Raw genomic sequence first — 21180 nt, forward strand, 5'->3', positions numbered from 1 at the left:
GGGTCAGGAAAATCCCTGTAACAAAAGTCGCTGTTAGGTTGACTGTAGATGAGAGCTAGAGCTGTGCTGCAACACATCCTGATGAAAGGGAAAGTGACCTTACCTGTTGAAGCACCCCACTCCCAAATACTCTCAGGGGGAACTGGGGCATTTGTGTCCAATTCTCAGTGTTTTAAACTCCCACAAAGTCACACTTTTTGACATTTTGCTTAGGAAAAATCCTTTTTCCATACATGTTTAAAAGATCAAAAAGAAAACGAGCGCACTCTCTTAATTCAAAAATCTTTGTGACGCTTCAAAAGGCACATTCCAGTCTTGTTTTCATTGCTCGGATATGGGGAGCAACATTAAAGAGAGATTTCTGAGAAGTCAAGTCAAAGCTTCTTTGAATTGCACTCAACTTCTGGGTTGTCTTAGCTACAACACAGAAATGATTTTTCTTGCATGATTCTTTTTGAATTACCAGTGGAGGTGATAGCATTGGGATTTTCTGCTAGTCTCCTATCCAAATATTAACCAGGTCTAGCACTGCATAGGTTTGGAGCCCAAACACAACTTTGCCACTACAGAAATCAGGAAAACTTCCCTTTTTGGAGCAGGAAAAACTGCAGGATAAGCCTTAGGAGACAGTATGATTAAATAACAGTATACAATCTTTGTAGAGGATCTTCCCAAAGAAACATTAGTATATATTTTCTTCTATATCTTTTGCCCTATATGGATGGCTGGGCAACAATTCTCCAGAAATAACATGATTTTTGCGTGCAGTCACTGCAGAAATATTTCTAAAATATGTTTACTTTTAAAGAAAAGAAGTCTTTTGGCAAATAAGCCCAAATCACCGATTTATAAAAAGAAAGAATAACAGGAAATAGAAACATAAATGCCACTTCTTTTTAAGAATCTCTCCCACGTATCTGGAAATTACCCTGTTTTCCTTGCTCCATTGTAAAAGGTCAGAAATGATTCTTTCTTCCAAAATAAATTAGAGATACTGGCTGGCTAAGGCAATTAAGGTTTCTAAGCCTTCTTTTTCTGCCTCCGGCACCACAATCTGACTATGATTACTGAATTCTGCTATCAATTTGAATTGAAAAGCTTCTCCAGGCTGTAGTATAGGTAGTCCTTGACTTACAACCACATCTGAGCTTTAAATTTCTGTTACGTGAGTTTTGCCCCATTTTATGACCTTTCTTGCCACAGTTGTTAAGTGAATCATTGTTCATAAATTAGTAACACAATTGTTAAGTGAATCTAAATTTCCCCATTGATTTTGCTTGTTAAAATGTTGCAAAAGATGATCACATGATCTTGGGACATAGCAACAGTTAGAAGTCTGAACCATTAATTTTGATCACATGATAATGGAGATGCTACAAGGGTCATGTGAAAAATGATCAGAAATCATTTTTAAGGCCATTGTAAACTTTGAAAGGTTGCCAAATGAACCATTGTAAGTCGAGGACTATCTATCTATATATCTTAAAACTCAGGAAAAAAGAAGCAATAGTCATTTCAGTTGCCTTCTATATAAAAATCCTGAATCCTGGTTCATGCAACCCTCAGAAATATAGAAGGTTGCAAAAAATTAATTAGTTATGTCCAGGCTGACACAAAAGCTTTACAATTTCAGACCGTTATAGTCAGGGATTTGCTCCTGCAGAAAATAACCAGGACAATGATTCTGCCATCTCAGCAGGTTGACAACAGTCTTGCAAAGATTTAGTGATTTACAAATAGCAATAGCACTTAGCTATATACCGTTTCATAGTGCTTTACAGCCCTCTCTAAGCGGTTTAAAGAGTCAGCATATTTCCCACAACAATCTGGGTCCTTATTTTACCCACCTTGGAAGGATGAAAGGCTGAGTCAACCTTGAGCTGGTGAGACCCGAACTGCCAAATTGCGGGCAGCCAGTGATCAGCAGAAGTAGCCTGCAGTACTGCATTCTAACCACTGTGCCACCGCAGCTCTTTCCAAATACATTGGAATATGCCCCATAGATGATTGGAGAAAGGAGTTTCCTTGTTTGGTTGTTTAGGCCAATCTTCCTTTGACTCAGATTGTAGCTACAATCACTACCTTCTCCAACCATATTCGGAGAGTAATTAATGGCCAAGAGCCATGAAGAATGTAATTCATCCTGTTTGAAAGGCATCAAATCAGGGAAGGTGAACTTGTATATTACAACCCTCCTGCCAAATGAAAACTTCAATAAATGAAAGTAATATAACCATCTGTTGGCTTGCTTAATGGGAGACACTGCACTTCATAAACAGAGTCCCTTGTCAATGAGATGGGTAGCATACAAATTTAATAAATAAAATAAATTTGTCAAACAGGCCAATCGTAAGAGTATGTTTTTTCTTGAATGCTCTTCTAAGTTTAGTGGTTGGCTACCAGGTTAACAGGTTCTGGAATAACACATAAAGTAAGTATGCATATATTTGAATAAAGCATTAGTTGTAGTCACCCGATTTTCCTAGAATGCTCTTTGTGAAATAGAGAAATTATGGTAAATTAGAATTATACTGTCATTGGTGTTTTGCTTTGCAGTATAGTATCTTCCTTTGTAAGTATCTTTAACATATCAGACAGGTACCAACATCAATATTTCCCTCTAGAATCATTGGCCCACTTCATCTTTGCAGCTTGGCTAAATAGTTCATTGTATCTCTGCGCCTAATTTATGGTTATATTATTTTCCATTTATTGAAATTTTCATTTGGAGGATAGTTGTAATACACACATTCAGTCTTCCCTGATCTGATGCTTCTTACATCGCCAGGAACTCAAGCAAGCCGCAGTTCTGCACTTTCCCAGGATTAAGTTATCTAGTGCTCATCAGAAGGAGGTCTACACCCTCAGAATTAAATGTTTAGCAACAGACTTACCTAAAGGCCAGATTATGAAAATATGTATGTGCAAAGCTACAGATCTATCAGTCTGAATTTTAAAGAGGAAGTAAGACATAAATAAGACTGTCAGTAAGTCTAACCCATGAAAAATCAAATATATTTTTTAAACATGGACTTAAATCTTTTTTTTTTAAACTAAACAATCCATCAAGAACCATAAAGGTGCTTTTTTCAAGAGGCAACTGGACTTTCTGATTTTTCTTTGAAGATGTTCGCTTCTCATCCCAGAAGCTTCTTCAGCTGAGCTGAAGATGCTTCTGGGATGAGAAGCAAAACGTCATTGAAGAAAAACCAGAAAGTCCAGTTGCCTCTTGAAAAAAAGCACCTTTGGGACAACCCATCAGGAACTTGTGTACCAACACTTTATGCTGGCTTACATCCAAACCCTATTGCATGTGAACATGTCCATGTATTGCCATTTGATTATTGCTGTCTGATGCCTAGTTACCTTTTCATATCACAGTTTTCTTTATTTAGGTACCGCTCTGAGACCCATCCCCAGCCATTCCTGGAGAGACTTCAGGACAGCTGTGCTGATAAAACATTATTTTAAAACCCCACGTAAAAATAAATTTCAACTTAAACAGACATAAAAGCACTTCTGATCAGAAAGTATTTTATTGGTTACAAAACTGCATTCTTGTTTAGTATCTCCCAACCAGGAGAAATCCAACTGTTATCTCCATTCCATGTCCCAATCGCTTAACAGTGTCATCGAGGGCACATGGGCAAGATCTGCTAAGCACTTAGGGAAGCTGTCAAGCAGAGAGGGGTTGCTGATACCTGGACAATTGATCTCAAGTACCTAGGGTGTCCTTTAAAAGAAGGCACTTTCTGTGCACTCCTAAAATCCATCAACAGGCCACAGTTGATCAGGATGCATGGGCTTTCTTTCAGATGGCAGGCCAGTAGCATCTCTGGAAATAGCAATAGTCTGGAAATGAGTCACTGTTTTTCTAAAAGTCCCTATTTCCTTATTGTTGCTCAGACATGTGTGGATAAGTATACAGATATTAAAGAGTACACCAACTGTGCCAACTGCTGGCCCGTTTCACAAAAAAACAAAAACAAAACAAAACTCGGCACTTGGTCTTTAAACTCTAGGCCTTTTCAGTACAAATAGCAAAAAATGGCACATATAAGTAACTCAACTGGTGCTCCCTTTTTCCAAACTCTGTAACTGCATGATCTAGGACCAGCTATTCTCTTTAGCAGCCAGAACAGCTTTACTAAATCCCAGATCCTGGGTATCATACGGCAAAATATGCTGGACTGTAATCCCAGATTATAAACTGTTGCACACCATGTCCTTGATCTGAGGCTGCTCAATAAAGCAGCTCCCATCTTACTACTCAACAGCCAGCTTTGACCCAGGTCAGCAGTAAACTTCTCACATGACGAAAGGGAAACAGAAAGCACTTCATTAGACCTCACTAGAGCAGCTCTTTCTTAAAAGGTCAAGAAAGAGGCAAGGTATACAGTATACAGGCAGATGAGGGCAACCTTTTCTAGTTTGCTGTTCCCTTTTGCATGTGTTGAATTGCCCCTCTTGCCCATCATCTGGTTGGGGAAGGCCACTTTGGAGAAAGGAGCCGGAGGCAAATATTCGTGTCCCAGGATCCAATCTGAGTTGGTCACCTGGACCACAGGTTTCGTCTTCCAAGCTTTCGGACTCAAAGGGAGACTCACAGGGAGGAACTCAGAAGTTTCCTGAGGATGGAGTCCATCTTCAGGGAACTTCTCTCTTTCCAGAATGGGCTCCAGGAGGAGTCCAAAAGTTTGGAAGACGAAGCCTCTGGTGACCAACTGAGATTGGATCCTGCAGAGGAATGAGAATGAGAAATGATGAAAATGGCTTATCAGGGAAAGATGGTCACTTGCACTTGTCTTTTTAAAATGGAGTAGACAAGATCCTATTTGGCAGAAGCATGAGAGTATCCTTTATGCAGGCTGGACTACTGGGGATAAGCAAAGGTCCTCCTCCAATTGCTTTGTGATGTTATTTTAACAGAAGATAAACAATAAAGAGACAGGTACCCACAAGGCAGATGGTACAGCCGAAGAACTATAAGGTTCCCAGAAAATCTTTCCAATTACGTCCACTGTCCCCATCCCAAAATGCTGATGAAGCAAGATGGAGCAAGGCTTTAGATGGCTTCCAAGCAACCCCAGGAGAGAGCCCATAACCACTTCAGGGCTGCTTAGCAGCAGCAGATCTCCACTCTGTGGTTGCTAGAGAAAGGGTAACACCCCGCCACCGCACTTCCTTCAGTAAAAGGCAGAAGAATGAAATAATGAAGAGCCATCCAGATGTTTAAAGTTAAGCAAAGCATCCCCAAAGCTACAAAGCAGATCTTGAAACCAGTTGAGTGTTTTTAGCCCGATCTCCCAGCAATACAGGCCAATTCATTCAATAAAAGGTCCTAAGTGGTGGTGCAGAAGTAAAAGTTCCATTGCCATCAACTGTCTCCATTAATGGAAAGCTCGTCTGTGGCCAGCAGACCTTCTCTATCAGCATCTCTCGCTGCAACCCCTGCTGGTGGCCTCCTCCAGGGCAGGCGAGCAAGGAGGGGCTGGTGCAGTTCATTATAAAGGGCAGCTCCAACGAGAAGGATGAGGAAACCCAGGATCTGCAGTCCATGAAAGACCTCCCAGCCAATGGCCAGGCTGACAACCCAGATGACAATGGTGCGCAGGCTATCAAGTACCATCCGGGTGGTGGCGCTGATCTCTTTTGTGACACTGATGCCAGCAAAGTTGAAGAAGGCAATGCTGCTCATATTGCCCAGCAGGGCTACAGCAATAAGTGGCAGATGGCCAATCTGGCAGAAGGCATCTATAGCATCTTCCAGTACCTGCCGTGGGCTACCGCTGAAACTGCCCCCAGGTATGAAGTACATGGGCACCAGGATGATGGAGAGTATGACGAACCCAAAGAAACCTGTTAAAAAGGAAGAAGAAATGAATATGATTGAAACCCAGGAGGATCATAAGTCTATCTCATCCAACTGGTTCTGTCAAAAAGGCAAAAGACAGCTTTGAGTTGTGCTCAAGACCTAGTGATCACATTGACGTAGTCTTGGCAAGAGTAAAAACACTGCTTGCCATTGCCTTCTTCAGGCTGTTTTGCTAATGTCCCAATCTGGATTTACCTCTGGACGTTCCCTCTAGTCTCCCACCAGTACCTTACTTGACTTCCAAGCCCAGGCAAGATTAGTCAGATACTGCTATCTGCTGAATTTCCAGGAGACATTCTATGTAAAATTCTTCCCATAGTTACAAAGCTGCCTTCTCCAACCTGCCAGTTTGTAGATATGTTGAGTCTATTACCCTCGGTATTCTCAGCTTTGCTGTCTGCTTATTCTGGAAGCTGTAGCCCTTATGCAGCTGTTATAAAACCTCAAAAAAAGTGACTGCTAAAAGAAGGGGATATTTTCCCCAAGTAAGAAAGGAAGAAAATTGGTCACTTTAGGAACTGTAGAATTATGCCATGCCTTGTACCATGAGGAAATACAAATAATCTTTTGGGGGACATTGTTTCAGCCATTAATTCACGGCAGTTCATGATGGTCTTCAAAGAACATAGAAGCTACCCAACTGTAGCAGAAAATTATTTATAAATCATATTTCCATTTGATCAGAGATGGTAGCTGTTGATCCATGTGAACCCAGAACATTACGAGACTGCTTACATACCTTCAGTGCCAACAGCCTGCAGAGGGTGAACATTGTGCTTGTAGATAAACTTCTCCTCCAGCACCATCTGAATGGCCACAATAACTTGGGCCATAATGATGAGAAGGTCACCTATGGAGAAGCAAGAAGCTGAGCATTCCATAAGGAAGACACTCCCTCAATCACTTATTTACTCTGTCAAAGCTTGAAAGGAAAAATGTGTGAAATAGCCACCTATTTTAATACATATGGAGATAGATGCCCTATGCCTCTTTTTCTCTGTAAACCATTTTTTTTATTACATTGTAGATCAGTTTTATGAAAGCCACTTAATTTAATAGAAATGCATATTATAAAATAATAAACCAGACACTTAGATTCCATTTATTCCATTTATTTATAATAGCCATTATGCTATTACTTGTTTAATATAAATAATCTAAGCCAGTTTCAATAACGGGTGACATAGAATGCTCTAACTATGAATTGAAGGAAGAAATTGTTCCTTAGCTCCTTGCTGGTCCATGTGCTTTCTGTTTTAGATTTCATCACTGATTTGTTGTGGGAATCCATTCCCCAGAATTTCCAACCTATGGGATAACTAACTGAGAGCTACCAGTGTTCTTACCTAGCAAATCTGGAGAGCTGTTTGGGGGATATACCATATATGTTGTAAATAGCATTCCAAAAATAAACCTCTTACTATTTGAATTTATATATTAGGAAACAATAAAATCAATACCTTTTCCAGTATGTTATTAATCATTAACTACAAATGGTCTGTCTGGAGCAGGGGTGTTAAACTCGATTTCATTGAGGGCCGCACCAATCAGAGCGATGAAATCTAAATCAGAAAGCACGGGGACACTGCTTTCTGAACCAAGATCTTTGGGGTTGGAAGAGAAGAGAAATGTTTTAAAGCTAAGCATCGCAATGCGACAGGAAGAAGAGCATGGTCAGAAAGCATATCTGGATATCAGGGACATCCAAGTCAGCCTGAGATCTCTGTCTGAAGGTAAAGAGCATGAACTGCCAAGGAAACCACTCTCCAGGATCCCCCTGTGGAGCCACTGGCTTTAGAATACCCCCTCCTTACATACCTGTGATGATCTCACTGAGTTTGTGGCTTTCATCATGACTGCTCAGCAAATCTGCCAGGCCAACCACCACCAGGCCTACAATGGTGATCAGGATGCCCAGCCATTGGCTCAGTACCAGCTTCCTCCCCAGGAAAGCTACGGAGAGCAGGCCCGTAAAGATGACCACAGCTCCACGCAACATCTGAAAGCTAGAAGCGCTGGTCATGTTCAGAGCTGGAATTGCAAAAATGGGTAGTGGGGGAAGAAGGAAGAATGATGAGTAGAGAAAAACTGGGACGAGGAGAGACAAAGAGCAATGAGAATTTGGGCTACGGTGGTAGGAACCGAAGCTTAAAATAGAAGAGCTTAGGTTGTCCCCCATTCCTTCCAGATGTTTCCCCCCCCTCCAGAAGCGAGAAGAAAAAGGACGACAAAGGATTGCATAATTGAGAATAAAGAGTGCTTCCATGAGTGAAATATTTTTATTCGGTCTCCCCCAACTTGGTAAGTGGTTATATCAACAGTTGTTATTTGGCACTCTTTACATACTCTGTTTCATCAGATGTAAACTATTTACTTATTCTGAATGACTGTTCTTTTCTTATTGCGTTAAAAACAGCTGTTTCTGAATGGAAATACTGTATGGTTGCATTTTTAAAACAGACGGAGGGAGAGGAATGTGTTTCTCAGCCCTTTCAGAAAGGCAAGCAGCAAAGAACAGAAACTTTAGAGATTTTACTTTATTTTTGTAGGTGATAATAAACAAACCTTGAAAATCTGTACACTTGCCTCCTGACCCTTCTTAAGCATGAGGTCAAGGCAGGGTCATTCTCAGCCTTTTTCTCAGGCTTTCTACTTTCCCAGGGCTGATCAATCGTTTTTCCTCTCCCTCCTTTTTCTCAAGGCCAGAGCTAAACTCCTCCAACGTTTCGTATTCTTAGCAAAACTCCCTCTCTCCTACTCTTTTACTGGATTTTTTGTTTTACTAGAGTCATGGTGGGCACAGAGGTTAGAATGCAGTATTGCAGGCTAACTCTGCCCACAGCCAGAAGTTCGATCCTGACTGGCTCAAGGTAGATTCAGCCTTCTATCCTTCCAAGGTCGGTAAAATGAAGACCCAGACTGTTGGGGCCAATATGCTTTGTAAATTGCTAAGAGCGTGCTGTAAAGCTATGGAGCGGTTTATAAGTCTGCACTATCACTATGGCTATTTTAGCCATTTGTAGACACTTACCCACATACATGAGGCTAGTCCCTGTCATATCACATAGTGCTGGAGGCAAGAAAAGCAATCGGTTAAAGGGCTGAGGAGCTGTCATGGTGGGTTCTGGCCTCCTCCGGTCAGTGCAGAGCAGGAGGTAGAAGACAGCCAGGCAGGAAAATTCCCCCAGAAACATGCCCACTGCCTGAAATGTAAACCAAAAGGTTGACAAAGTTCTGGACTGACATGGATAGCAAATCCCCAATAAAAGCCACCAACTTCTCTCAACCTCCTGGCAGAACTTGGACAAATTGCCACGTTGGTTTGAATCAAGGGTTCTGATATTTCATCGTATATTCATCACCGTTTCAACTGTGTTTTTTTCTGAAAGCCTCAATAGACGGTAGCCTCTCTTCAGTCCCAATTGGCTTTGGAAGCTAAGCAGGATTAGACCTGGTTATAAGATGGATGGGAGACCAGTAGGAAATCCCAGGACTGTAGATGACTTAAAGAATATCTAAGAAGACAATGGTCCACCATTTGTACTGTTGCTGGGAAAACTGTATTGATGTGCTGAAATAGTTAGGAGAACGAACTCAACTCAGTATGATGTTTTATTCCTCCCCCCCCCCCCCAATGGTGGAAATGCACAGGGAAACCTACACTAAGAGTGTGAGATATACTGCACCTATCAAAATACTCTTTATCTGACTTGATTATACTCCTATGTTCTGTCAACTTGAGAAATACTGGCATGACTATCACCCAGGATTGAAAGTAAGGGAAGACCAGCTGGGTTACTTAAGAGCAGCAGTACCCACAGGAATGGTCCCTGGCATACAGCTTAGCTTAAAAAAAGGGAAGGGCTTCAATTGCCAGATAGGTCGGTCATTTTGAACTGGTGCTTTGGCTGCCAATCTCCCTGCTAAAGTCGTGGTGATAGATGAAAGGAGTTCTTGACCACCAGATGTTTTGATGAGTGTTGGATTAAAAATGGGTTTTCTTGTTTTATTAAATGCGAGCACTATAAAGAATTTTGCAGATTTGGCACAAAAGGGGAAAAGCAAAGCAAAGAGGAAATTTCAATATAGGTAGTCCCCAACATATGACCAAAATTTCTGTTGTTAAGTGAGGGATTTGTTAAGTGAGTTTTGCCTCATTTTGCGACCTGTTTGGCCACAGTTGTTAAGTGAATCATGCAGTTGATAAGTTAGTAACATGGTTGTTAAGTAAAACTTGTTTCCCCATTGACTTTGCTTATCAGATGGTTGCAAAAGGAGATCACATGACCCCAGGACATGTGACCGTCATAAATACGGGTCAGTTGCCAAACACCTGAATTTGGATCACGTGATCATGGGGATGCTGCAATCATTGTAAGTGTGAAAAATGGCCAAAAGTCACTTTTTCAGTGCTGTTGTAACTTTGAACTGTAACTAAATGAACTGTTGTAAGTCAAGGACTACCTGTAGGCAGATTTTGTGAGTCTGAAGAACCTATGTTCTTAACATCATAGAAATGAGTTTGGCCCAGTGTTTCTTAACCTCAGCAATATTACATTGTGTGGAATTCAATTCCCAGAATTCCCCAGTCATCACTTGAGATGGTTTAGCTATAATGAAACAAAGTAGTGCAGAATCTTGCCAATGTTACCTGTAGAAAGGGATGCTGGAAATAGTGTGGTTCTGTCCCATGGCAGCCTGGTGCCTTCAGCTTGTCAGCCCACCTGAAAGGAAGGGGTGAGGCGTCAGTTAGAAAATGGGTCCCCAAGCTTTGGATTTACATCTTTTGGCATTTGGGGATGTGAAACATTATTACAAAAGCTTGTGCAAAATGGTAATGGAGGCTAGTTCATTCATCCCATGGTGAACACAATCTGCTAGAAATATCAGATTTCTACCTGTCACTCTGGTCATCCACCCTTCTTGTAGGATAATTTATTTTTGTTTTATTTTCCCAAATTTTGTTTTATTGTACTTTACTAAGTTATTTGATTCTGTTAGTTTTCATTGTTTTTTTATTTTTATTTTTTGTTTTAAATATGGTTTTACATTGTATAAGCCGCCTCAAGTTGCCATGGGTGAATTGGCAGCTAAATAAATAAATAAATAAATAAACAAATAAATAAATAACCCCCTACCAATGGAAGCCCCACTGGGAATCTGAGACTTTAAACATGCAAATACCTGTGCTACAGCTGAGTATCTCATGTAAGCAAGGTCTTAGAAGAAGCCAACTTGGAAGTGGAGATCTAACAAACAATATTTGCCAAAAATTTTCCATAATATTGCTTGGATGCCTCTCAGCTTCTGAAAAAGCAATTTGAGAATGCCCCTCTCTTCCTCGCTTCAAGCCAAAACTGCCTTTTTAATAGATGAGATGGTGGCAGTTGGAAATAGTCGGTCCACTGAGAAGCTGAAGAAGATACATACTCTGCTAGTAAGGCCAAGTTGAAAGACAAGAGAAGAACTATTCCTTAAACCCACATTAGCGCAGCAAACATCCTTCTCCAACTACAACTCAACACATCTGAAGAAAAAGACTGGGGAAAACAACCATAAATTAAGCATAGTTAGTTTATTGGCTTTGCACATCTTCTAAGGAGAAAAACTGCCCTGTGACACATTCCTTTGCCTGAACATGTCCCCAGCTTAGATACCTAACTGCAAACAAAAACTGCAAAGAGTTTATTTGCTGACACCAGGCCAAATCTCTCTGGAGCTGCTGTAATTAGAAACTCTGATATAGCAGAAAAAGTAACACACGAACAGATCTTTCACAGCTCAGGTGTCAAGGCTGCTATTCCACTATGCCAAAAGTAATATTTGGTGGAAAAAAAGACACCCAATAATTATATATATAGTAAGTACAGAGTCACTATTGCTAAACGTATATTTTTTACATTGCAACGTTTCAGCAATGCCGATGGAAGGTAGGGTTCAATTAAAATATGTTTTTTTTCTCTTTTGATAGGGATATGTTTTTAAATCTTTTTGCCAAAAATGAGTGAGAAACAGGGCTGCCACTATTAGGATGCTTGTAAAATATACCAACAGGATCTTGTTAAGCTATAGATGCCCCAAAAGGAATCAAAATGCAAAGAGTCCTCTTCCTGCAGTCTTGGTGCAATATTATTAATTAATAACCCAAGACAAAGTTGATGGGATAAAGAATGCTACACTACAACAGAGTGGGTGATGGGTCAGCCATTAACTGTGCAGTTGCAACCAAAACCACCTCTGAAAATAGTATTTGTGGCATGCTGAGATTAGAAAGTCTTCATATCAGACGTAGTAGCTCTAAGAACCTTTAGTTCCCAACAGAAAAACTAGATCAGAGGAAAGAGCATAGCTTAGTAGATAGCTACTCTGCATGTAAAATAAATCCTCAGAAGCTCCAGGATGAGTAGGTAAAATTTTACGCCTGGAAATGTGAAAAGCTTCTCTGTCAGTCAGCACCAACAACATTAATTTAGATAGTTCTAGATTCAATATAAGGCAGATTCGTGGAAACATTTGTGCAACAATGCATTGATCAGGTTTTTCCATTAACACTGGGCACAGAGAAAGGGACTGGCATATATTGTGGGGTACACATCCCATGAATCCTTATGACTGACCGTGTTGATGGGACTTACCGTGTATCACATCTGGAGGCCTAAGGTTCCTCTCATTGGTAGAGAGGCCTGCCTCAATTTTATTGGGAATACAGTTGGCTTCCCCCTAATCCTTCAAATTCCAGAAACACCAATATTTCTCCTTTCTCTTTCAATCACCGTTGGCAGAGCACGGTCATTTCAGCACAGATTATGACTCTAAAATGAGTTATGAGGATCCAATTCTATTTTTCACTGAAATCAGAAATCATCTTTAGGAAAATGGAAAGGGGCAATTTCAAAGTAAAAAAACAAAAGATAAAGAATGACTACCAAAAGGATAAGAACAGCTATGATCAAGCCCTTAAAAATGTAGGTGTAACACCCACCTATCCAAATGTTGTTGGAAAAATAATTTATGCTTTAACAGTCTTGGAATAAAAATGCAGGAAGAAAACATGTTGATTAAGCCACTCAAATGCTGCAGAGCTACTGAAAGGCAAGAGTGATTCAAATTGTGTCATTCAGTCCAACGAATCAGTGGTTGAAGTAAAAGTCTTTATAAAGCAGCACCGAATCTGGTGCCCTCCAGGTTGTTGAGTAATTCCCCAAATCCATGCTGTTGGGGATGCCGGATTCACAGTGCTACAGATATGGTGAGCACCAGTTTTAAACATCTGGACAGCTTCAAGAATTTAGTTTTCTGAAGGTGGTGTGTTCCAATTACCAAACTAGCTTTTAATTTGAAGCAAGTTTTTTATTTTTTATTTATTAAACAAATTTATATGGCCACCCAAGTCACACATAGTTGACTCGAGGTGGTTTGCAACATTTAAAAATCCACAACATAAAAACCCCTTATTACACCGTCCCCTCATGGTAGCAGCAACACAATCAAATCAACTGCTTGACTGGCTCAATCTCCAATTGTGGTCCTCAGGCCTCCTGACAAAACCATGCTTTTAGGTCATTTTAGAAACACTACAGGGTGAGTCCCAAAGAGTTTTTTCATGGACAATCATGACCTGGATGACTGAGAATCTCCATAGACAACAGGGTGAGGATCAACCATATCTTGCGTGGAATTATGTTCCATAAAGAAGAGATCACCGCCAAGGCGGCTCTTTTTGTGGTCAGACTGAAGCAAGCAGAAGGTGTGTGTGTGGAGGGGGGTAAGATTCACCCATTTTATTTTTCTCCCTCAGGGAGCAGGAAATCCAGAATGGAAAGATAGAACATACCAGAGGGACTCATGATGTTAGTCGGAAGGTCTTAGATAGTTAAATCTAGTTTGGCTCACAAAACTCAATGGGAAATTTGTGATTCAGTGTGCTGTGGAATCATTGCCCTTTTTTTAGTTTATTGTGTGAATTAGACCATAGTATTAAGCAAAATGGCTGGATTTCTGTGGCACCATTTCAAACTTCTTCTGAATTGGGACTTTAAGGGTGAGGAAGGGATCAAATTGCATTCACTCAACCTAATACCCCCTTCCCACAGAAGTTCAAAAAGCTCTGATGAGATCACCAGAAAGGGACTTAATAGCTGAGCAAAACCTTGAAAGTTACCCATTCCTTTATCAACCACAATATGGCTAGCTTAAGCATTTCAACGTGTAGAAGACAATAAAATGAGATACAAAATGCAGTGATATGAGAATTAAGAAATGATGGCAAAGGCTACATCCTGAACTTTATTATGAGGAGGGACCTGAAAAAGTTGGGAGTAAGGGCCAATACAATGATTGTTGGGAACTGCTGAAGTTTTGAGAACTTGCAAATGCAAAGTCTGTGAACCGTCAGCTCTTTCTATCTTGCCAGTATGTACAGCATGCTGATGGAGTACAGACAAAACCAGATTTAGCCAAATATTTATTATTGATTACAGATTTATATGCCATCCATTTCCCAATTCACCCACATTCAGATATAATTGTCCCGCTCTTCCTACTACCACTTCTATCTAAGCCTCTTAATAATGCTTGGAAAAGGCTATGTAATCATTCAAAAATCATATGAGATCGAGGTACTATAACACAACATGTGCAAACAAGTTTAAAGCAACTACACCTACAGGTTTTTTTTCAGTAAACTAGGAAAATTTCAGAGTACAGGTAAGCTCCCCCAAAATGTCATGACTTGTCATCTTTCAAGATGTTTGCTTACTCAGCAACTAGAATTTGCAAAAGGACAAAAAAAAAATCATGTGGCAGAGATTTAGCTGATGAGATTTGTAAGAATCAGGAATATAGCTACAACTTCTAAAAGTTTCTTCAAACCATCAGAGGAAACCTATAGATAGAAGAAATGCAACCAGGTATTATGAGGTAGACTTAAGAAGAACAGAAGACTCAGACTCAAAAGAATCTTTTCCAAACAGATGTCTCCAAGCAGCTAGATTTGGCTGGTTTACACAAATTTAAACCCCATTTGGAAGACACTAGGTTAGGGAATCCAGCTACATAGTATGTTGGTCCCAAGCTGAGATTAATAGGGAGATCTGGAGAAAACCTTATGATCAGAGGTGGTATTCAGCAGGTTCTGACCAGTTCTGGAGAACCGGTAGCAGAAATTTTGAGTAGTTCAGAGAACTACTACCTCTGACTGGAGATTTTACAGTATCCTTCCCTGCCACACCCACCAAGCCACGCCCACAGAACCGGTAGTAAAAAAAATTGAATCCCACCACTGCTTACTATGTACCCTAATGTTTATGGAAAAGTTGTCAAAGAAAAGTTCAGAAATGGTACAGTATTAGAAACCATTTTTGCCTGGTACTCCCAGGCTACTTGGGAAAAAGAAGAAGGATAACAATGTACTATGAGCAATCTAGGAAATTATAATGCAGAAAGGGAAATTTTTGAACACTGAAAGACTATGACAAAAGGAACCACTTACACTGGAAGAAACTGAACAGAATTGATATGTGGAATGTCTCAAACATGAACTATGAAAAGCTAAATACCAAGAAAGAAATGATAATGACCAAATAGGCATTCCTGGCATCACTGGGATCATTTTTGCTCAGATGAGTTTATGCAGTACTGTTCTGGAAGTGACACCATGAGAAGGAATGCAGTAGCACTAATAACAAATGAAAATCACCAATCAGTTGACAGCTTCCAAGCACTAAATGCAAAAATAACGGCTGATCAAATCCAAGCTAAATCTCTGAATGTCTCATTTGTTGAAATGTATGCACCAACAACAGAAGTATCTGAAGAACAGCTCCATGCTGACATTCAAGTAGTGTTATAAAAAAGTTCAAAAGAGATAAAATATATTTTATGGGAGATTTAAATACCAAAATTGGAAGCAATTAAGAAGCAGAAATTGTTGGCAGATATTTTTTAATAGAAACTGGCCGAGGATTACCAATGCAAAATTTATTCAACCCATATCCTACTTGTATACCTGAACATTCCAAATACATTGTATTGCAATAAAATCTATTATATGCTTTTCAGCCAATGACGGAAAAACAGTTAGCTCTGTTCAAACTTTACCTGTTGCAGACTATGATTTGGATTATCAACTACTTGTAGTCAAAAATGATTTTAACTGAAATTCTGTAACACAAAAAAAGATATGGTACTAACCTAGGAACGTGATAGTGACAAGATTTCATCTTTATACAATACGTAGTTGAAATAAAAAAGAGTTAATTAACCATGGAAAAACAATCTAATAAACTATGGAAAGAAACAACAATAAAAAAATCCCATTTCAAATAAACAGCTCAGAAACATGTCCCATACCAAAATCTAACAAAGATAAGCAAACGGCTTTCTGTGGAAATCATCCAAAGAAAAGGTAAAGGCATAGTTAACAAAGCAAGATAAACGAGTACTTACAACTTATAACTAGAAAAGAATGACAAATACTAGGATGAGCATTGTACACAATGAAAGACAGAAATAAAAAGGATTACTTTTTGCCTTAAGAAAACTCAGACACCATTCACTACAGACAAAGAAAAAATAAGGGGCAGAAATGGTGGTGGGGGGACAAATGATAAGAAGCAAATAAAATATAAATAGAAGGAATACACTGTATTATGGCATTGGATAAAGTAATAATGTTACTTTACTCATAACACAACAGAAATTTGAAGGGAGATCAGATATATTGTTCTTGTGAGCAGCCCAGAGTTGTCTCTTAAGATGGATGGCCATACAAAAAATATTAAAAATAGTTTTAAAAATATTAATAGATATTAATATTTATTAATATATTGCTATTAATAAATATTTAATTAATACATAAATTTTTTATTATTAAAAATACAGTAATAAAATAAAATAAATTATTGGAACTCAAGATATCATGAGCCCTGAAGCAGTTATCCAGAGAGACCCTGGAAGTGACATTTTATCAAAACTGCTTAAAAGCAACAACAGCAGCAATTACATTAAATAAAAATATATGGGATGCCAGTGAATGGGTGAAAGACTGGAAAAGGTCAAGTTCATCGCAATCCCCTCAAAAGGATGACACTCACAACTGCTATTCAAAAGCCTTGAATAGCAAAAATTTGTTGAAAATCTTATAACTGGGTCAAACCATGAAAAGAGCTGTCCAACACATAGAAGAGGAAGTAGTACTTGAGATCACAATGCAAATGCTAGAACAAGCATGCATATTTCAAAAGGATATATATTTATTCTTCATTGACGATACTGATCTTTTCAATTACACGAAAATTTTATCCAAGTATCTGTGAGAAATGAATGCTTCAGGATGATTGATTAAATCAATAAAACCATTACGCAACAACAAAGAAGGCACTGTCAGAACACGGACTAGTTCAAGACTATAAAAGACGTCTGGCAGGGCTGTATTCTATCCCCTTTGATATATACATAGAGGCAGTTTTAACTAAGATAAATCAGAATTGGAAGAAAGATTAGTGGCAGGAATATTAACATTTAAGAGATGCAGGTGACACGATATTACTGGCAGAAAATGCTACAGAACAAATGATTCTAAATACCAAGAAGTTTAAGTTTATAAAAACAGTTGGAAATTGTGATATCAATACAAAAATTGACTGAATCAGCCCAGGACTTTATTAGTTTGGTTCCAAAAATGACTGAAGATGTCTAAACCAGAATTAAATGTAGAATACCATTAGCCCTGCTACACTGAGTGGAAGAGAGATCCACAAAGCCATGCATCTTAATGCGAAGTGCAGAATAGTAAATATGATTGCTTTTCTATAACTTCTTAGGATGATGAAAACTAGACATTAAAAAAGTGGATAAGCTCCTTTAATGTATGTGTTTGAAAATGTCTACTGTGCATATTTTGGACAAAAAATAACAAACACAGATATTTTAGATTGCATCATTCCAGGAATAACACTGGAAGCTAAGATTGCCTAGCTAAGGCCATCTTATTTTGACCATATCATGTGATCAAATTCCTTAGAAAAATCAATTATGTTGAGAATAGTTGAAGGCACTGATAAATGAGGCTGGTGAAAAAAAATGCAGAACTGATATTATCAAGCAAGGTACTGGTTTAAAGCTTCAAACTTAATAAGATATTGGAAAGAATGGAGATAACTGATCTTAAAGGGTCTGAAAGTTGGATGAGACTGAATACAGGTAGTCCTCGACATACAACAGTTCATTTAGTGACCGTTCAAAGTTACAATGGCACTGAAAAAAGTGACTTAGAACCATTTTTCACACGACCACTGTAGCATCTCCAAAATTCAGATGCTTGGCAAGTGGTTCATATTTGTACGATCAGTGTCCCGGGATCATGTGATCAACTTTTACAACCTTCTGACAAGCAAAGTCAATGGGGAATCCAGATTCACTTAATAACCATGTTACTAACTTAACAAATACAACGATTCACTTAACAACTATGGCAAGAATAGTCATAAAATGTGGCAAACTCAACAATGTTTTACTTAGCAACATAAATTTTAGACTCAATTGTGGTCGTAACTCAAAGACTACCTGTAGATAAAGGGTTGGGTTGGGAAAGGCTACCTAAACCCTCACTTGTCAGGCACAGTTAGCATGCTTTCTCTCTTCTTGATAATAAGGTGCAGAAATATATATTCATTTCCATTCAGAATTCACAATATTGGTGGATCTCTAAATAAATAAGGCTTCACTACATCCTTCTTCATTCAAAGAAGTGTTAATTCAGTGTATTCTTCTTTTTCTACTGCAATTCTGATAACAAACCTGAAGGACTATAAGCAAGTGATAAGAATGGTCATTGATCAAGAGCTGGCTACCTTCTCAGTCCTGAGAGCTGCTCTCTCAACTTTCTTATCTGCAGCAGCAGTCCCTTTGTTTACCAGAAAATCAAGTTTCAGACAGAATAGTTAAAGCAAAGAGAAAAATAAGTGATGAAGTTGAAAGAGAAATCCTTTCAGGAAACTGGAGACCCTTAACATGTGGAGCAGCTTTTTATCTCCAGGATATTTCCCTCGTGTCCAATGGAAACAGAAAGATGAAAATGGGTATCTCCACAAACTGATTTTTCCCCTTTCTCCTATTTGCACGCACACTGACATCCCTAGTTTATGTAGTTATTATTTGCATCTGCTAAAATCTCCTTTGGCCAGTTAAAACAGATACCACAGTAAATTTAGGTAGAAGGGCTTATTTATCACCTTGAATTGGCTTTATTTGCTTCTAGACTGATATATAATCCCAGCAATTCTGATTTGTAAATCAAAGTGTCCATCAAAGCATGCTGTGTGAACCCAGCTGGTGTGGATTGTTCCATTAGCTGTGGTAAAAGAGGCCTGACTTTAGCACAATGTGTAAAATGTGTCTCCAGACAACTTCACTATGTGACAGGACCCTCAGAAGAACTGCAGGATCAAAATCCTTCTTGTTTCACATTCACAATGAGCAAAAACTATCTCTCAGAAGCTGTTAAACATGATGTCAGTTCTGAAGCTTGATTTTATTTATTTATTCATCAGATTTTTACATGCCCACCTAATGATTCTGGGCAGTTTACAATAAAACGGTTTTCTGTTGATATTTCCCAGCAACTGGGAACAAACTGGCTCAGTTCACATATTGGCCTATAAAGTAATGGGGTTGAGTATAACTATAGTTCAGTAAGAATCCATACAGTCCCAGTATGGTAACCATCACATTAAGCCATAACATAATTTATTTTGGGGGTGTATCAAGTAGATGAACCTAGCAACTAGAGGTTTATAATCTGGATTAATCGGAACCTACCTCAACTCTGAAAATGGCAATTCATGTCTAGCTAACCTGCCCAACAGACCCCAATCATTCTGAAACGAATGGCATTCAAGCAAGTACACAAGGCCATGGCAAGAGACCCTTAAAAGAACATTTATAGCTCAGGATTAAAATGAGGGGTCCTCAGTTTTCTGTGCCCTTCGTTGTTTTATTGCAGACTTTCCATTACTCAAACTAGGTAACCTCATCAGATGGAAGATCTTGGTGATCTCATCACAAACTATGTCCCCCTCCCCCCAATTCTTTACACTCCTTTCCCAAGCCTCGGTCGATCTCTGCCCCACTTGCTCTTAACGGCAGTTGCTCTTCCCAAACCCCATCTCACCCCATTCCCACCCCGAGTTAACGCGGGCAGAGCGGACGAGACGCTGTCGGGGCTGCCTTCCCACGTCCCCGCCGACTTACTTCGCGGAAAGCGTGTTGATGGAGCCGGTGATCAGCATCAACGCCGCCAGGCAGAGCTGGTACTTTGTCCAGGCCATCGCTGCTCTTTGCCGCTCTCAGTATGCAGCCGGCCCCAACTGTCCCTCTCAGTGGTTCGGGTGCATTTCCTCCTCGGCACGTCACATGACTGCCGTCGATCAGCTGACATCGGCTGCGCTGGCAAAGGCGCCCACGGTCTGCGGGACGCTTTCTCAGCAGCAGCAGCGACTGTGGGGGAGAAGCGGAGGCTATACGCTTTAACCGAAAGCAGGCAGGAGTTCAGCCGGTGAAGCTTCCTCTGCTGTTCAGTTTGTTAATGCCAAGAGGGGTTTTGTCCTTAATTGCTGGCCTCCCTAACGATCGCGGTGTGCAATGTTTGAGCTGCAATCTTAAGGAGTGATGGTTGAAAAAAATGCTTACTTTGAGCCAAGCATTTTAGGGAAAGACACAGATTTTGCTGCTTCGGCGAAGTGACGAATAGCAGAGCTGGGCAGAAATTAGGTTTGCTAGTACAGATTACAGATACGGAATTGAAAGTGCAGGGAAGAAGGAAGTGTTTCTGCTTATCCCATTCTGCTTATTTAAGATTGCTCATCTTTAAAAAAATAAATAGAATTAGGCATGGTTAATACTTGGGTGGGGTACTACTAAGATATTCCGTTCCTGAAGGCCAAACTGAAAAGTGGAAAAAACATTTTGAAAGAAAGCATTGGCACACTATAGCAATACTATGGCAAAGAAAATTCCACGCATACACCCAAATAATCTGGACAAATCCAACACAATTTGTCTTTTCTTTACTTGACATGCCATGCTTCCTGATAGTGAGATCAAATCTCTGATTTACCTCAGACTGGAGATTCTAATTCTGATTTTTTTAAAATTGGCAGAACAATTACACCATGAATGAGAGCAAAAAGTAAAATTAATAGCTTTTTTGAGGTTGGTTGATCATCAAGAGGCTTACATTTTTGAATGTACAAGGAGATGGTCCAGGAAAGTGTTCAAATAAATTATTTGGATTCAAAAATCTGGTA

The 21180-nt window shown here is 39.5% G+C and overlaps 1 protein-coding gene across 1 annotated transcript; it reads right to left on the reverse strand.

Annotated features, from left to right (window-relative positions):
* Nucleotides 1-3517: 3517 nt before the first annotated feature.
* On the reverse strand, nucleotides 3518-20277 carry SLC35F6 (solute carrier family 35 member F6). The gene is made up of 6 exons (XM_026708580.2): nucleotides 20126-20277; nucleotides 10527-10599; nucleotides 8907-9078; nucleotides 7694-7906; nucleotides 6615-6725; nucleotides 3518-5859 (listed from the first exon to the last, which is right to left on the reverse strand). The coding sequence occupies exons 1-6, from the start codon at nucleotides 20200-20202 to the stop codon at nucleotides 5378-5380; spliced, it is 1128 nt and encodes a 375-aa protein (XP_026564365.1). The 5' UTR covers nucleotides 20203-20277; the 3' UTR covers nucleotides 3518-5377.
* Between the last annotated feature and the right edge of the window lie 903 nt (nucleotides 20278-21180).

Source organism: Pseudonaja textilis, chromosome 1 (genome assembly GCF_049901715.1).
Source record: "Pseudonaja textilis isolate UNSWEBS1 chromosome 1, rPseTex1.2, whole genome shotgun sequence".
NCBI classification, from domain to species: Eukaryota; Metazoa; Chordata; class Lepidosauria; order Squamata; family Elapidae; genus Pseudonaja; species Pseudonaja textilis.